An 18,871-nucleotide genomic window follows, 5' to 3' on the forward strand; every position below is an offset into this window, starting at 1 on the left:
TGGAGAGATGGCTCAGCTGTTAAAGACTAGGCTCACAACCAAAAATGGGAATGGGGGCTGCAGAGATGGCTCAGCAATTAAGAGCACAGGGTGCTCTTTCAGATGACTTGGTTGGGTTCAAGGCCCAGGTGACCCAATGCCCTCTTCTGGTATCTGCAGGCACCAGACCCATATGTGGTGCACAGATATACATGCATGCAATACACATACACACAAAATGGGAAACAGATGTTTCACGGTGTCCTAGTTTATTTTGTACCACATAGGCAATTTGTCTCAAAGAAAGATAGTACTACAAGCCTGAGACTTTAGAATTTAGAAAACATCCACTCAAGGTGCAGACCATGCTGTCCTTGAAATCGAAGAGGTCCACTTGTCTCTGCCTCTCAAGTGCTAGGACTTAGTGATTTCTTACATTACTAGATTAAATACCTTGTATAGATATTGATTTTGGCAGTCTCACTTAATCCCAGCTTGCGTGGAGCTCACTGTAAACCAGGCTGTCTTAGAACTCAGTGCTGTAGTTGTTTTTTTCTCCTTTGTCTTTTTTTTTTTTAAACTCTTTGATTTTTGTGGTCCTGCCACCCAGCTCCCAAATAAATACATGGAGATTTATTCTTACTGTTTCTAGCCAGCTTTTTTTAAATTTAAATTTTTTTAAATTTTTAAATTTAGATTTATCCTACCTACATACTGTCTCTGGGCTTTTACCTTTCTCTATATGTCTGTCTTTACTTACTCCATTGCTGGATGGCTGACCCTGGTATCCTCCTCCTTCTCCTTTTCCTTGTCCTTTCTTTTTCTCTTATCCATTCTCTCTGCCTGCCAGTCCTATCTAGTTCTCTCTCTCTGCCTAGCTATTGGCCGCTCAGCTCTTTATTAGACCAACGAGATGTTTTAGACACAGTATGACAGCTTTACAGAGTTAAGCAAATGCAACACATGTTTGCATCATTATACAAATATTCCACAGCATAAAAGAATGTAACACATTTTAAGCTAATACTGCACATACAGAGTAGTCCTTCTGCCTCCATTTCCTTAGTACTTGGACTGCATGGATGTGCCACCACAGCGGGTTTGAGGTTGGCGTGCCAGGAAAGTGCTCTACCACTTTGATCTGTTCACTGCCTCGCTTCCATATTTTCTGTTTCTGTCTTAGTTCCTTTCTTGTTGCTATGATATAGTGCCCTTGCAAAACTAACTTAAGGGAAAGGGTCTTATTTCTGCTCATATTCCATGCCAGGGAAGCCAGAGTGTTTGAAATAGCTGCTCACATCGCTTTCATAATCAGGAATAGAGAACGAAGGGTATATGTTACTCTTCAGTTCACTTTCTCCATTTAATACAATCCAAGATCTAGACAATCATATGGTACCCAGGACAGGGAGCTGATTTTTTTTCCTTTATTAATGCAGTCAAGATAAGTGCCCCAGGCATGCCTAGAGGCTACTCTCCAGGTAAATCATCTGTCAGGGTGACAGTAGTAACTTCCACTCTTCTTGGAAGAGTTTAATTCCTAGGGGTTATAACTGACATTAAACAAGATATAGCTTATAGAAAGGGGGTGATCATCAAGAGTGTTTTTTAATACTCGAGTGACCTGCGTTTTGAAAAAATAAATATATGTTACATTAGCAAAAACGAAAATCTTATATAGATGTAATTTTAGTTGATGTTTTTATAAGATATGAAAAGTAGGTTTTTTTAAAAAAATACTTTATTAGGCCAGATGATGGTGGTGCACGCCTTTAATCCCAGCAATAGAATCAGGTGGTAGAGTCAGGCAGATCTCCGTGAGTTCAAGGCCAGCCTGCTTTACAGAGAAAGTTCTAGGACAGGCTCCAAAACTATGTAGAGAAACCCTATCTCGAAAAAGATTTTTTTTATTATTATTATGTTTTGTGTGTGTGTGTGTATTTGCTTGCCTACCTACTTGCCTGTCTGTCCTGCATTCCTTATGCTCTGTAAGGTCAAAAAAGGACTTTGAGTCCCCTTGGAATGTAGTTGCAGGTGGTTGCAAGCCGCCATGTGGGTGCTGGGAGTCAAACCTGGTCTTTCTTATTTATTTATTTATTTATTTATTTACTTACTTACTTACTTACTTACTTATTAAAGATTTCTGCCTCCTCCCCGCCACCACCTCCCATTTCCCTCCCCCTCCCCCAATCAACTCCCCCTCCCTCAGCAGCCCGAAGAGCAATCAGGGTTCCCTGCCTTGTAGGAAGTCCAAGGATCTCCCACCTCCTTCCAGGTTTAGTAAGGTGAGCATCCAAATAGCCTAGGCTCCCACAAAGCCAGTACGTGCAGTAGGATCAAAACCCAGTGCCATTGTTCTTGACTTCTCAGCAGCCCTCATTATCCGCTATGTTCAGTGAGTCCGATTTTATTCCATGCTTTTTTTAGACCCAGTCCAGCTGGCCTTGGTGAGTTCCTGATAGAGCATCCCCATTGTCTCAGTGTGTGGGTGCACCCCTCGCGGTCCTGAGTTCCTTGCTCGTGCTCTCTCTCCTTCTGCTCCTCATTTGGGCCTTGGGATTTCAGTCTGGTGCTCCAATATGGGTCTCTTGTCTCTGTCTCCTTTCATCGCCTGATGAAGGTTAATATCCAGGAAGATAACTATATGTTTTTCTTTGGGTTCACCTTCTTTAGCTTCTCTAGGATCACGAATTATAGGCTCAATGTCCTTTATTTCAAACCTGGTCTTCTATAAGAACAAGTGCCTAGTCATCACTCCAGCTTTCGCTTTTTCCCCTTTCTGCTTCTTTTCTTCCTTCTCAACTATGCAGACCCAATTGGCCTATACTTTGGAACCATCCTCTGCCTTAGCCTTCTAAGTGCTAGAATTGTGTGATTTACTATGTCTGACTTTTGCTTGCTTCTGAGACTGGATATCTGATAGTTCTGGCTAGCTTTAAATGTTTTAACCTCTTGCCTCCTCTTGGGTGTTGGAATTGCATATATGTACCACCATTACTGCAAGAATTGAATGTTTTATGAAAAATAGTATCATTACTTTATAAAGCCTTATAAAAGTCTGTCAAGATAAGTGGCAGATATTAGAAACTGCCTTATAAATAAGAAACTTGATAAACAGAAATTTGAACTTTAGACAGTCTGAATAAAGAGATTCACAGTACCAGTTTTTGTTATTTGGTGCCACTTTTGAATACGTGGTAGTAATTATCAAGGATCAGATTTCACTACAGAATAATATGCTGTATTGTTATAGTGGCTAAGGAAACTAGCTTATGAGTTTATGCTTATATTAAGGAATTTACTAATGTGCTTAGAACATAGAAGACACTAAGTTACAGCACTGTTGTTAATGGGCTATTCTCTTTTTATTTGTAATTTCAGGACGACATTGACAGCCTAAAGCCTGTACTCAGGGACAACCCACAGCTGCATGCAGAAGTGAAAGTCTGGGTGAAGGAACAGAAGGTTCAGGAGATTTTTATGCAAGGTACCTATTTTGAAGTTACACATCATTTTTGAAAATAAGCCAACTTATTTTCTATTTGATTGCTCAATTTTCTGCAATCTAATAGTTTTAAATGCAAGTAATATGACAGAGTATAATTGACAAACCATAGACATTTTGATAAAGTTCATAATTTCACTGATTTATTTACTATACATGGAATTAAAGCTATAAGTTGTTGATAGGGAAATTTCCATAATGTGGTGTGTTCTTCCTGGAAAGAGAAGTACTGTTTGCAGTGGAGTGCTGCTGCCCAAAGTCTTAGCTGATCTCCTTTGAAGAATGCTGTTGGTATCTGATAAGTGTCTGTGTACCTTCAACAGCATTTACCACAGTACAGCTTCAGTTGTTTCCTTTTTTTAGTAAGTTACAGGGTTGTCTATTAACATGTGATTTTCAAATCAGAGCTGCTTTGTAATTCCTAGTAATGTGTTTAAATGGCAGTAAAATCATATGATAGATGTAAGGATCTCATGAAATTGAATTGAAGCTAAGATATATGTCTTGGACTGTTGATAGGCTGCTGAATGCAAAGAATACAATTTTGTTGTTAAGTTCCCATAATTATCTCAGTCTCTGGAATTCATGCAACTCCTTAATTCCATTACTTTGGAGTAATTTTGAGGCCAGCCCGGTCTACATATTAAGTTCCAGGACAGTCAGCACTACATAGTGGGACCTTGTCTCAAAAATAAGAAGAACCAACCAAACAAAAAATTCCTGTCATTAAGTATTAATAAGCAGTGCTCTTGAAGATGTAACTGTTTTGTTTTGTGTTCTTATGTGCAACATCAGATCATCTGGGTGTTAAACACTTAGTGTAGAGTGCTCTTTAAGCTTTCCTCAGAGAGACTTTCAACATAAAACTAAATAAATAAGCTGGACTTCATTTGTCTCCTAGCCAGTCATGATCAGACCTCTGCTAATCATGTCCTGTCCAGTAGTCATCACCTTTATTCCATCCGGTTTTTATTTTTTAATGAAGCTTCCATACTGTTGCTATCCTGGGATGGGTTGGGGAAGTTTCTTATTATCAAATGCAAAAAAGGAGATTCCAAATTCCATGTGTTTAGTAATGACATTTAAAGAGATTTTAAAAATATTTTTTAAAATCCAGAGATCCATAAAAGATCAGTTATGGTTAGATGATGTTTCTGTGATTTTTACTGTCCCTTCATACTTTATAGTTTGATGACGTTAATTTTTTTTAAATAACTTTTTATTTACTTGCATCCTTAGGGAAGAAAAGAGTAAAATATTAATATCCCTTTTTATCTTTGGCCGACTCCAGATTGTGTTCAGTGTGGGGTATGAGCCCATTGTTTACAGCGCAGCCTTTTCTAGCTGTACCTTTAATCAAGTTGTAAATTACTTTCCCATCTCAGGCATAAACTCATTTTTCCAAAACTGCTTAACTAGTTTTGCACCCTTACCAAATTGTAGACCCCTGTGGCTTTACATTGTGTTTATGATTGCAAAAATATTATATGTGTAGCAGTGTCTAATGGTTCATGTTCTGAGATAAAAGATACTTGTCTTCCAAGACATTTTTAAAACTGATTAGGTTTAACTCATCTGTCACAGAGCATTATTGCTTTTAAAAGGTAATTCCTATGTATACCTAAATGGGAAATGTCTTCATTTAAGATATCCCTTTTGTTTTTTTTTTTTGTTTTTTTGTTTTTTGTTTTTTGTTTTTAAAGGTCCTTATTCTTTAAATGGATACAGAGTGAGAGTATATAGACAAGATTCTGCCACCCAGTGGTTTACTGGCATAATTACTCATCATGATCTCTTCACCCGCACCATGATCGTTATGAATGATCAGGTAAATCATTACAATTTTGGTGCTGGGGATCAAACTCAGGGCTTTGCACATATTAAATACACCTTCCGTGTGTTGAGTGCATGCTACTCCTAATCCCCAACCCCAGCTTCTCAATTCTTTGGAAAAGATATTTTAATAGGTTAGTAAACACTATACCAGGTTTCTAATCATATAACTCTAATAAAGTTTAAATGTATATGATGTTATATAGAAACCACATTAGGTCAGGAAGTGATGGTGATGGATTCATTTCAGTACTGACAAAAATTGGTCCCTAATTGATTAGCCTTTTCCCCCCCAAATTTAGACTTAACTTTCTTAAACCTTCAGTTTTCCTTCTCTCTAATAATAAATATTTCCCAAGTAGTTTCTTTTATATTTTCAAAATAGATTATTCTCACGTTACATTTCATTGTTGATATTTCAACATAATTTTAAGAATTATGATGAATGTAAAAGGGAAAGGGTAATTTTATCTTTTGCAGTTAAAATTGGTTATGTAAGCAGGTGATGTCTTACCAATTTGAATTCCAAAATTGATTTGTAAATACTTCAACTAAGTAAAAAAATTGTACTAATGTTATGCTGGTCAGTTTATTAGAGTTAATGTTTGTTTTGTGTCATGGATTAGGTACTAGAACCACAGAATGTCGATCCTTCTATGGTTCAAATGACCTTTCTAGATGATGTCGTTCACTCTTTGTTAAAAGGTGAAAATATTGGCATTACATCACGACGCAGGTCTCGTGCCACTCATAATACCAACACTGTTCACGTATGTATGTTATTAGTAATGGAGTTTTATAAAATACTTTTCCTTACACAATTTAAAATCAAATAGTAATATAATCATTGTTGATTTATTTTTAGGGTCATTATACACGTGCTCAAGCAAATAGTCCCAGACCAGCAATGAACTCTCAAGCTGCTGTACCAAAACAGAACACACACCAGCAACAGCAACAAAGAAATATTCGTCCAAATAAGAGAAAGGGCTCAGATAGCAGTATACCTGATGAAGAGAAGATGAAGGAAGAAAAATATGATTATATATCACGAGGAGGTAGGCAACACTTTTAAAAAAAGGATATTAAGATATTCTTTTCAAAGTATTACTTGAGAGGACGGGGTTGGGGGTTAAAAAATTGATTTTGAACGAGAAATAGACAAGGTCTCACTGCACATCCCTGACTGTCTTGGAACTCACTGACCAGGCTGGTGTCGGACTCAGATCTGTGCGATGAGTGCTTGTAGTAAAGGCCGTCATGCTGGCTGAAGCCGCACTGTTTTCTAAGGGTATGCGCATAATTAAAACTACATTAAAGTATGCTCATTGATCATGAAAAATAAAACTCTTCTTTCTCATCTCACAGAAAATCCTAAAGGTAAAAACAAACACGTGGTGAGTAAAAGAAGGAAGCCCGAGGAGGAGGAGAAGAGAGCTAACACGAAGAGGTTTCGGACTGACAATGCTTCAGATGTTTCTGAGAGCAGTGACTCAGAAAATTCAAATAAGAGAGTAAGTGAGAATTCCTCTGAGCACACACCAGAGCTGAAAACTAAAGTCACCTCAAAGGTAAATGGAGCAGAGGGAAAATCCCAGATTGTTGAGAAGACAGGAGGAGAGATCTTAATGGACACTCAGCCTCCCTGGGATCAGGTACAAGAACATAAAACCCGTGAAGAAGGGGAGAAGCTGAAGTCCATGGACAGCCACATTCAAGAAAAAATGACTCTCCGTTCATCAGAGCAGGCCACAGTTGCTGACCATAATCCTAATGATTCAGTTCTTCAAGAATGCAGTGTGGAAAACACACACACAGTGGAATTATTACCAAAGGAAAAGTTAGTATCCAGAACACCGACACCCAAATGTGCTGTGGAAATCAAAAATGACACCCATCCAGAGAGGATGGCTCAGGAGAACTCAAATACGTTTGGCCTCCAGACACTTGAGAACATGGATCCTAATGTCATTGATTCTAAACATTCTAATACTAAATACCTAGAAACAGCAAAGCAAGATTCTGACCAAAGCTGGGTCAGTGATATAGTGAAAGTGGATTTAACTCAATCAAGTGTTATAAATACTTCTTCAGGAAATGATCACCGAGGTGTGGATAAAGAGAGAAATCAATATGTCTCTTACATGTCTTCATTAAGTACAGTTTCTGTCACAGAGGATCAGCTACATAAGAGAAGTCCACCCCCAGAAACTATAAAATCTAAACTAACTACTTCAGTAGATACTCAGAAGACAAAATCCAATTCTTCTCCTGAAGTTGTTAAATCCAAGATTACTACTCATTCTCCTGATTCTATAAAGTCTAAGGCTCCTTACATGAATAGTCAAGCTATTGGTGAGAGAAGGCTGGCAAGTAAAATAGAACATGAGTTATCCAGATGTACTTTTCACCCAGTTCCTACTCGAAGTGGTGCCCTGGAAACTACGAAGAGCCCTCTAATCATTGACAAAAACGAGCACTTCACAGTTTATAGAGATCCTGCTCTTATTGGATCAGAAACAGGAACTAATCACATTTCACCATTTTTGAGCCAGCATCATTTCCCTCTTCCTTCATCATCCCATAGAACCTGTTTAAACCCAGGTACCCATCACCCTGCCTTAACACCAGGATCCCACTTACTAGCTGGGTCATCTAGTCAAACTCCATTACCTACCCTTAACACTCACCCTCTCACTAGTGGTCCGCACCATTCTGTCCATCACCCTCATTTACTTCCCACTGTGTTACCTGGAGTGCCTACTGCCTCCTTACTTGGTGGCCACCCACGCCTAGAGAGTGCGCATGCCAGCAGCTTGAGCCATTTAGCGCTAGCACACCAGCAGCAGCAACAGTTGTTACAACACCAGTCACCTCATCTTCTCGGACAAGCCCATCCTTCAGCTTCATATAATCAGCTTGGACTTTATCCAATTATTTGGCAATATCCAAATGGAGCACATGCATACTCAGGACTTGGTCTACCTTCTTCTAAGTGGGTTCACCCAGAAAATGCAGTTAATACTGAAGCTTCATTAAGGAGGGTAAGTGACACTGTTGTTTGCCACAGAACATTATTGATTTGTTAATTAGCCTTTATAGGTACTTTAAAACTATTACAGATATTCAGATTTAACTTTTTTCAAGACAGGGTTTCTCTGTAGCTTTGGAGCCTGTCCTGGAACTAGCTCTTGTAGACCAGGCTGGCCTTGAACCTACAGAGATCCTTCTGCTTCTGCCTCCCGAGTGCTAGGATTAAAGGCCTGTGCCACCACCGCCCGGCTAACATTTTTAGATCATAGTATCCATCAGACTTTGATTTTTGGTATATATGTTAGTAGTGAAAGTAGAGGCTTAAAATTTATGTGTTTAAGTTTTTTTTTTTTTTTAAATACATTAGTAAATTTTTCTTTAAATGAAATTATATTAGCCTTTGGATTATGTTCACTGGCTATTTCAAAGTATGACTTAAAGTGCCTTTTGTGCTTACGGCCATTCATAGTTAGAGACTCCTAGTATTTGGCAAAGCTGTCAGTACGTAACATTGGAAAAGGTGGTGGGTTGGGACTATTTCATGCAATTTTCTTTCACCAGCAAATGGCTGTGCACTAATAGTAGTGCCACATAATCAACAAGAAAGTAAAGGAATAGATAGTCCTGTTAAACTCCTGCCATGAAGCAACATTGGCCTTTGTACTGCCCAACATACTCTTTAAGTATTGCCTCAGGACTGTTTTAAATACCACCTTGCTAGCGGTAAAAGCAGCATTAAATTTATCATTTTCAAGCTCTCAATTCAGTAAGTTGTGTCACAGTTTTCAATCTTTTACATTTATTTATTCATCTATCCATCCACTCGTCCTGTGAGATGGTAAGCCATCAAGTGGAGTTCACAGGACAATTTATTGTGGGTGTTGGCTCTCTTTCTGCCATGTGACATCTGGGGATCTAACTCAAGCAGCCAGGCATGAAGGCAGGTTTCCTGCAGAGCCTCTTTGCAGCATAGGTAGCTACATGTTTACTTTCAGGTTCTATGTTTTTGACACTTCATATAAGTAGATTCACTTACTATTTTTCTTCTTATCTGTCTTACTTTGTTTAATATGACCTTGAGGTTTATCCATATTGACACATGAGACAGATAGGTGCCCTTTTTGTTTTATTTTATTTTTTTGTTTGGTTTTTTTTAAGGCAGGGTTTCTTTAACCTGTCTCCTGGAACTCACAGATTCACCCCCTCTCCAAGTGCTGAGACTAAAGGTGTGTGACTCCGCTGCACAACTATTAGATGGCCTTTTTAAAGGCACCATTCTGTTTTATTTCATGTGAACATAGGTAGGCAGACCATTCATTCATGCTGGGACCTTATCCATCCTACCTTATACATGCTAGTCAAGAGCTCTACCACTAAGCCTGTCACATTTTCTTTATCCATTCATTGTTAGTGGACATGTGAGTTATTTTCACTACTTAGCTTTTAAGAATAGTGCTGCCATGAAGATGGAATGTACTTAACACTTTCCATGCCATGTTCTGGGCAAGATCCAAAATATGTTGGGAGTCATATTTGGTGCTGCTTGACTTCTCATTTATTTCAGAATTAGTATTATGTATATTTAGCATTGCATTGGAAATGACAGTAGACATGGGTTGTTGTCATGATGTCAGAAGTTGGTTAGAAAAGTTGTAATTTTAGGTGGCAGTAATGAGGTCACCAAACTCATGAATCCCAAGTTATAATGGTTGATGATAGTGAGGGACACCAACTAAGCAGTTGTCAGTCTAATACTTTTAAAAGGCATTTCCTGTGGTTTATTCTCTGTAACGCTTTTTTAGTTTGCCTTCATATGAGCTTTAGGTTCCTTAGTGAAATTAATAGTGACTGTTAGGTTCTGCTCCAACACTGGCACATTTAGTATTGGTAAGATTTTGATTCTAGAGTTGTATTTCCATAATCACAAGTATGGCTGTCTTGATTTTGCTTCTGAGATGATGGAGTTCTGATTCTATTTGCGTCTTTGATCATGTAACATTGATCATGTATTCTATTAAGTTCTATTAAAATGTAAAAATTATATAATCTAATTCAAGGAAGATTGCTAACCACATTTTTCACTTCAGAATTTAAAGCAAGCCTGGTGATCCATGTGCCCATTGCAGTCACACTTCACTCTTGTGTGTGTGTCATAGAGTTAGAACTGCACAAATAGGCTAGAAGAACACAGAATCCAAGAGGCAGCAGATGGGTTTGACTCTTCTTCCATAAATTCCAAACTCTGTAAAAACAGATCTAAGGATCTGTTTATAAAACCATAAAATATGTAGTGCTAGTCGGGTTTTTATTTATTTATGTAAAATTATAATGAAAAAATGTAAATTAAAATAACATTTTAAGCAAAAGAAAGATCTCTTAACATGTCTGTGATTAGATGATGAGACAGTGTAAGCTGAAGCCGTTAGGTCAGGAGATAACTTTACTTCGTAAGGTGGAAGCTCCCATCACTGTCACAATACTGTGACTCCAGACTTCTGAGTCTTGTATAGTTACGGCCTTCTCTGTCATTTTATATTTAGTGTTCTGTCTGTGCATCATTGTCCATTATTCTCCTGTGAGATTTAGAGCTATAGCTTACCATTAAGCTATCTTTATGATACATGCTACCCTTATGTTATTGTTGTGAGTTAAAAGATTGATTCCTTTTAAGTCAAAATAACGATGGTTTGAATTTTCCTGGTATATGACTCACCCTGATGACAGATTTACAAAGTTATATTGAGTCACAGTATAGAAAACAGCTTTTAAACATGTAATCGGATGTATGGGATATAACGTGTATGTTGCTGTCACCGTATAAACACCAACTTACCAGAAGGCAACATACTGTCGTGGAAGACTGTGTTATGCTTCCACACCTCCAACTATAGTGGACTAACAGTATCAAGCTTATAGAATACAGTGGAACACATTTAGGCCTTAAATGTAATGATCTGGGAGTTGCGCAGAAACTTTTACAGAGTTTTTATTCTTTGGAAAAATTGACAGACAAACTTTGATTATAATTTCTGCTTCTAGTAGAATAATGTTTTAGGGCTAACATTCTGGTTTTTCTGTGAACAGCAAATTCTTCTGTTGTTGGGATTATAGGAAGTCAAAATTAGGTCTGTGAACATCATTTACAGTCAACTGATGGTAGTTTTAGTATCTGCTTTTCGTGAAGAAATATTTCTAGATGTTACTAGTTTAACGCTAATTGGTTTTTAACAGAATGTGAAAAGTTTGTATGCTTAATGTTGGCTAAAGAATTGAGTATTTCTCACCAGATTCCTTTTCAAAAATGTCAGGCTTCACATAAAAGCGCAGCGGTCAGAAGTTCTATGAAACTGAGTACTCGAATTAAGTACATGACACCATACTCAGCTCAAGAATTTAGCTTTTTTTTTTTTAAATAACTAAAATCTAGACCTTTTGTTTTTGTTTTTTAATAGAATTCTCCCAGTCCTTGGTTACATCAACCTACTCCTGTGACCTCAACAGATGGTATTGGATTACTTAGTCACATTCCTGTCAGACCTTCTAGTGCAGAGCCTCATCGACCTCATAAAATGACAGTGCATTCCAGTTCACCAGTGGCAAAAACCTTAGTAGATCACCACAAAGAGTAAGTTCACCAATGTTTAAAACTTAACAAAATGGTTTTGACTATCATGAGTTTTCTTAATTCACTTTTTTAGATAGTTTATTTAAAATTGGTGTCAAAACTAGACTTTGAAGAGATAATTTTCATTTTGCTTTGGCTTGTTGAATCAGTTTACCATCAAACTCATGCAATCCTCCTGCGTCAGCCCCTATATGGGGCTGTGTTCTTTTCATACTGGTCTACCTTCCAATTTTAAAGAATGAACAAAGCTGTTTGCTTTCATAATAGAATAACATTTGATTAAAAATCTTGTGTTTTGTATGAAAAAGTGATTATAGAAATCTTTTCTGTATTTTCTTTGTAGAGAATTAGAGAGGAAAGCTTTCATGGAACCATTACGGTGTAATGCATCCCCATCAGTGAAAAGTGACCTGGATCTTAATAGGTCACAGGGAGGAAAGGATTGTCACTTGCATAGGCATTTTGTGGGTCCGAGGCCACCTCAGGAGACTGGAGAGAGACTGAACAAATACAAGGAGGAACATCGTCGGATTCTTCAAGAGAGTATTGATGTTGCCCCTTTTACAACCAAAATCAAGGGGCCTGAGGTTGAAAGAGAGAATTACTCCAGGGTAGCACCATCATCTTCTAGTCCTAAAAGCCATGCCATCAAACAAGATAAAGATGTGGAACGCTCAGTATCAGAGCTTTATAAGATGAAGCACTCAGTGCCTCAGAGTTTGCCCCAAAGTAACTATTTCACTACATTATCTAATAGTGTGGTCAATGAGCCACCAAGGTCCTACCCGTCCAAAGAAGTTTCAAATATTTACACTGAAAAACAAAATAACCTTTCTGCAGCAGCCAATCCGCAGTCTCTTTCATTTATACCATCTCTTTCAAAGCCTCCACCTTTGATTAAACACCAACCAGAAAGTGAAACTTTAGTAAGCAAGATACCAGACCATCTTCCCCATCAGATTGCATCTCACTCAGTAACAACATTCAGAAGTGATTGTAGAAGTCCCACCCATTTGACTGTCTCTTCTACAAATGCACTTCGCAGTATGCCTGCTTTGCATAGGGCACCAGTGTTCCACCCACCAATCCATCACAGTTTAGAAAGAAAGGAAAGTAGCTACAGTAGCCTTTCCCCTCCAACTCTGACCCCAGTGATGCCGGTAAACGCTGGCACCAAAGTCCTAGAATCCCAGAAGCCTCCAACTCTAATTCCTGAGCCAAAAGACTCCCAAGCAAATTTTAAGAGTTCTTCTGATCAGAATTTAACAGAAATGTGGAAGTCTAACAACAACCTCAGCAAGGAGAAGGCTGAGTGGCCTGTGGAAAAAAGCAGTGGAAAGTCACAGGCTGCCGTGGCATCTGTCATTGTCCGTCCACCATCTAGTACAAAAGTTGATGGTGTTCCATCAATACCATTAGCTTCCAAAGATAGAGTTTGTGAAAGATCTTCATCTGGGGCAAGTAAAACAGATTACCTCAAACCAGAATCCGGAGAGACTGGAAGAGTCATTCTGCCAAATGTGAATTTAGAAAATGCTCATGTGAAATCTGAAAAAAATGTTGAGTCTGTCTCCCAGGGCAGTGTTCCTATTTCAGTCATGTCTGCTGTAAATGTGGTCTGTAATACCAAAACAGATGTATTCACATCTGCTGCCACTACCACCAGTGTTTCCAGCTTGGGTGGTTCAGAAACAGTTTATTCTTTATCAAATACCATTTTGGCCTCTACATCCTTAGAATGTACTTCTTCAAAAAGTGTTACTCAAGCAGTGGCCCAAACAAAGGAATGCAAAGTCAGCACCCCGGGGCCAGTCACTGTGGCCTGTAGTAAGACAGGGAGTGGTAGTGGTGGTCAGCTTAGCTCTGGCTTCTCAGGCACAACTGATTTTATTCATTTAAAAAAGCACAAGGCAGCATTGGCTGCAGCTCAGTATAAAAATAGTAATGTCAGTGAGGCTGAACTTAATACTGTGAGAAATCAGACAGCAACAGCCTCTTTTCCCCTGGATAGCACCATGATTTGTGGTGCAAGTAACAAAGCAATCTCTGTAGGAAATGGGCCAGCAGCCCAGACCAGTCAGCCCAACTACCACACTAAACTGAAGAAGGCCTGGCTCACCAGACATTCAGAAGAAGATAAAAATACTAACAAAATAGAAAATTCAGGGAATTCTGTATCAGAAATTATTAAGCCATGTTCTGTCAATTTAATAGCTTCTACATCTAATGATATACAAAATAGTGTAGATAGCAGAGTCACAGGAGATAAGTATGGAAGAGATGATAAAGCCAGCAGGAGAAAAACCAAAAGAACTTACGAATCTGGCTCTGAAAGTGGAGACTCAGATGAAAGCGAGAGCAAGTCGGAGCAAAGGACTAAACGGCAGCCTAAGCCAACTTATAAAAAGAAGCAGAACGACCTGCAGAGAAGGAAAGGCGAGATTGAAGAAGACCTGAAACCGAATGGCGTTCTCAGCAGGAGTGCCAAGGAGAAAAGTAAGCTGAAGTTGCAGAGCAGTAATAGTGGTGAGTAATTGTTTATCACAGTTAAAATGGGCTTTAATTGCATGTCCTTGCAGTAATGATGCGGCTCCTAGGTCTTGTTTTTAAACTTCATTTCTGTGTTTCCTATGTGTCCTGCAAAAGGAAAGAGAGAAGACTTAGATCTCCATTCATTTTTAAGAGATGTTTTTCCTGGCAATTGTCATAGGTCATGCATGCAATCCAATGTGTAATTTAGGAATTGCTCATAATGTTTGATTTTTCTCAGACATGTCAAAATATGTCTTTGATTATTACACTACAAAAATGTACTCCTGATAATAAACTGCTTAGCTGTGGCATAATTTAGTTAGAAAATAATTCAAACTTAGCCCTGTGCACACAGTACTTAGTAGTAGTGTGAATGTGGAAATTCCCATTGGTAACAGTGGGTGAAGTTAAAAATAGAAACTTGTGATTATTTGCTGACAAATATTTAGTTTTAGACCAGGTACTTTGAATCCCATTTGTTTGAAAGTTATGTTGATTCTGACTATTAACAGTTTATTAATTAAAGGTAGGGTTAGTTTGCATCTGACCCATCCAGAAAAATTGCTTAGCATAGGATATTTTCACAAGTCAAAGAATTTTAAAATCTGGATATATATACTTCTTTGATGAAATTTGGCTTTTTTCTCCTCATCGTTTAATGGAATTGTTTTTAGTCATGATCAGCTTAAAGAACGAGTTAGACTTGCATGTTAGAGAATTTCACATGATTGTTATAATAGCATACATTATACTTATAATTATAACTAATTATAATTAACTTGATTACAATTTTAAGTTTTATAACTAATAATATATTTTAAATACCCATACAAATAAATCTTAGTACATTCTGTAGGCAGCTACCATTGCTTTACTTTAGTGTTTTGGCATACGTCTGCCTTTCATTTTAATTGAAAATTGACTGCCTTTCCCAAATAATTTTTACTTTATGTGCTCAAATTGTCAATAAATTTGAGTATATTTACAATATACTTATTGATGTATCTAAATGTGACTCACCTACAATCTGAATTAATTTCTGTATCCAAAAATACATGTATGTTGTTGGCATTTGAGAACTCAATGGTTAGCATGTATTTATTTGTCTCTCATTTTTTTCCTCCCCAGTTTTCTTCAGTAGGCAGGTGTCTGTGAATTTAATAAAAACCTAGGTCTTCAAGGTTCTGACTGTTAGACAGATTATCAAGACATTTAGAGTTAAAGGATGATGCCGTATTTTAAGCAAATGCTACTGTTAAGTTCCTAAAAGAAGTTCAGTATTGTCTTGTTTGGCTTAGCATAGAAGAATTATAGTAACAAAAGCCTTTATACTTTATTCATTTTTTTAAATTAAAAGGTGCCTGTTTTAGTATCACATAATTAAGAATTGCTTTCAAGTGTCTTTTTAAAAAATCATGATACGCGCACGCCTTTAATCCCAGCACTCGGGAGGCAGAGGCAGGCGGATCTCTGGGAGTTTGAGGCTAGCCTGGTCTACAAGAGCTAGTTCCGGGACAGGCACCAAAGCTACAGAGAAACCCTGTCTCGAAAAACAAAAAACAAAAACAAAAAAAATCATGGTACTGTTTAAATTTTTACAATGAATGTTACGGGGTTTCAAATTCTAAACTGTTCCATCATCTAGAGTTAAAGTATATTAATTAATGTTAATTTCTAGTACAAAGAATAGAAACAGATTGCATTCAGTTTACTCTAGTGTAATCAACTTAAAAGTAAGCAAATGGTCGAATTCTGACACCTTTAATAAAGTCCGTAAGAAAGATCTCTCTTAATACATTAAAGAAGAAATACCGTTAGGGGGGAAAGGATTTATTTTTATTTTATGTGTATGGGTGTTTTCCTGCCTGAATACTTGTGCACTGCATGTGTGTCTGGTTCCTGTGGAGTCCAGAAAATAGCACTAGATCCCATGGAAGTAGAATTGAAGGTTGTGAAATTCCATGTGGGTGCTGGGAATTCAACCTTAGTCTTCTGGAAGAACTGCCAATGCTCTTGACTGGTGAGCCATCTCTGTAGCCCTGGAAACATCTTTATACCATGTCAATAACTATCATGTGCTATATACATGAGCGTATTGTATACTGGGCTAATGACTTCTGGCCCTAAGATAAAGACTAAAAAGAGGGAAATGAGAAATAAGCAGCAATCGTAAAAAGACCTTAGTACTTTAATCCAGCTTTAAACGTTGCTACCTATGTGAGAGTGATTGTGTGTGTGTGTATAATTACATTGCTTACACTATCAATAAATAGATATCAGTAGGACTTGTAGACAGGAGTTTTTGAGAAGACATTTCTGGTTTCAAAAAAGTAGTTTTGTTGGCAACAAAACTTGCTCTTAAATGGCTATCTTAGATTTTTATGGGTAGAATTATATTGTGTATGTACTTTGGATTCTTCTGGACTGCAGCTTGCTCCTGGTATACAGATGACTGTAGCTGATGCTCCTTTACTTGCTAATTCCTGTTAATAAACAGGAACAGTGGTGCTGAATGTGGTAAATAAATCTTTTACCTACAAATATTAGACTGTACTCAACTTGAGAGGTTGCTTTGTTTTTCCTTTTTTTTTTTTTTTTTGTTGTTGTTGTTGTTTTAGTTTTTTTGAGACAGGGTTTCTGTAGCTTTGGAGCCAGTCCTAGAACTAGCTCTTGTAGACCAGGCTGGCCTCGAACTCACAGAGATCCACCTGCCTCCGTCTCCCGAGTGCTGGGATTAAAGGCATGCGTCACCTCAGCCCGGCTTGTTTTTCCTTTTTACACTTGAGAAGGGATCTCACTGTGTTTGCAAAGATTGTCTTCACGCCTGCGCTTTAGAATACTCCTAATGGGGACCAGTTTGATTGCTTTGTGTGTTCATTTTATTTTTTAATTATTTCCAGTTCATATTATGGACCTCTTCTCTCTTTCTTCAAACCTTTTTTTCCCCAAAAGATACTGTTCTCATTGATATATTGATGTCAAATACAATTTTCTTGTCACAAGCTAAAGATGGTGACTGTTTTTTGGTGATGGTAGTGTTTTTTTGATACACTCACTAGATATCTCAGGCTGGCCTTGCATATGTGCTCATTTCTGCCCCGGCTCCCCAAGTGCTAGAGCTAGAGGCATGACCTCCACACCTGCTGACAAGCTTCTTTTAAGCTAAGTGTGTATTAGTGTGAATGATTCTTGTATTTGGTATTATATTTATCTGAATATGCAATGCTTAAAGATTTCCTATCACCAGAGGGTATGCTGCCTTCCTTTCCTGTCTGGTTAGAATGGGTGAGCAGGTAAACAAAGGATGTTGTAGACTTGATCAGTTGTCCATCCATCAGGTAACTGAAATTGAGTGTAATCAACTAGGATTTAATCCCAAAGAGTATTCCTTTTTGTAAAACATAATCCTGCTAATAATTTCCTTCTAATGTTACAGCTGGTATTCCTCGTTCAGTGCTGAAAGACTGGCGAAAAGTCAAAAAGCTGAAGCAAACTGGAGAATCCTTTTTGCAAGATGACTCTTGCTGTGAGATAGGGCCCAATTTACAAAAGTGCCGAGAATGTAGACTTATTCGTAGTAAAAAAGGAGAAGAATCAACTCACTCACCAGTATTTTGTAGATTTTACTACTTTAGAAGGTAAGTCAAAATACAGGAAGTGGCAGGGTAAGGGTATTGGAAATTGTTCTGGGATTTTAAGAGCCCCTTGTCTGGATCTGGGAGTGTGTCTTAGTTGTGACCTAGTGTGAACAGTGCTGGTCATGCTGCACTGTTACGCTGCTGACTGTAGCCTCGTCACATTATTGCTCGGTCACTATGTTCCTGCATTGTCCTTCTGGAAGATTAATTCTTCCTTAATCAGAAATATTTGTCTATATTTTTTCTAAAAATGGCAAGAAAATATCTAGTTCGTGACTTTAAAAATTTCTTTAAAAGGTATTTGCTTTTGCCAAAATAGTTTAACATACTACTTTAAGTAAACATTGTTGTCTATAAATGCAGATAAAAACTGTCTTGGCTATGAAAACATGTCATTGTCTTCTTATATAGGAGTGCTCATACCTTTTGTTAAATATACACTTACATATTATAGCTAATGTGCCTGGAGGTGGTGGCACACGCCTTTAATCCCAGCACTTGAGAGGCAGAGGCAGGCAGATCTCTGAGTTTGAGGCCAGCCTGGGCTACAGAGTGAGTTCCAGGACAGGCTCCCAAGCTACACAGAGAAAGCCTGGCTCTAAAAACAAAGACCAAAACAAAACATATTATAGCTAATGTATACTGTCATAGTTCACAAGTTTGATAGTAGAATATAAAAATCATTATAGATTAATTTATTAGTTTAATATAAATTTTGCTAAGTAC

General features: G+C 37.8%; 1 protein-coding gene across 6 annotated transcripts in view; it reads left to right on the plus strand.

Moving 5' to 3' along the window:
• Jmjd1c (jumonji domain containing 1C) overlaps nt 1-18,871 on the plus strand; it is a 163,982-nt gene that overhangs the window by 119,844 nt on the left and 25,267 nt on the right. For 4 of the 6 annotated variants that reach the window (XM_057751048.1, XM_057751047.1, XM_057751046.1 and 1 more), the window contains 8 exons: nt 3,361-3,466; nt 5,188-5,312; nt 5,944-6,087; nt 6,183-6,375; nt 6,686-8,361; nt 11,803-11,975; nt 12,319-14,501; nt 17,944-18,145. In XM_057751048.1, coding sequence (XP_057607031.1) covers nt 3,460-3,466; nt 5,188-5,312; nt 5,944-6,087; nt 6,183-6,375; nt 6,686-8,361; nt 11,803-11,975; nt 12,319-14,501; nt 17,944-18,145 — 4,703 coding nt within the window. In that variant the 5' untranslated portion in view covers nt 3,361-3,459. Of the gene's footprint in view, nt 1-2,244; nt 2,265-3,360; nt 3,467-5,187; nt 5,313-5,943; nt 6,088-6,182; nt 6,376-6,685; nt 8,362-11,802; nt 11,976-12,318; nt 14,502-17,943; nt 18,146-18,871 lie in introns of those variants that run through there. The other 2 variants (XM_057751050.1, XM_057751051.1) reach the window with 2 other exon arrangements.

This window comes from Chionomys nivalis, chromosome 19 (assembly GCF_950005125.1).
Source record: "Chionomys nivalis chromosome 19, mChiNiv1.1, whole genome shotgun sequence".
Lineage (NCBI taxonomy): Eukaryota > Metazoa > Chordata > Mammalia > Rodentia > Cricetidae > Chionomys > Chionomys nivalis.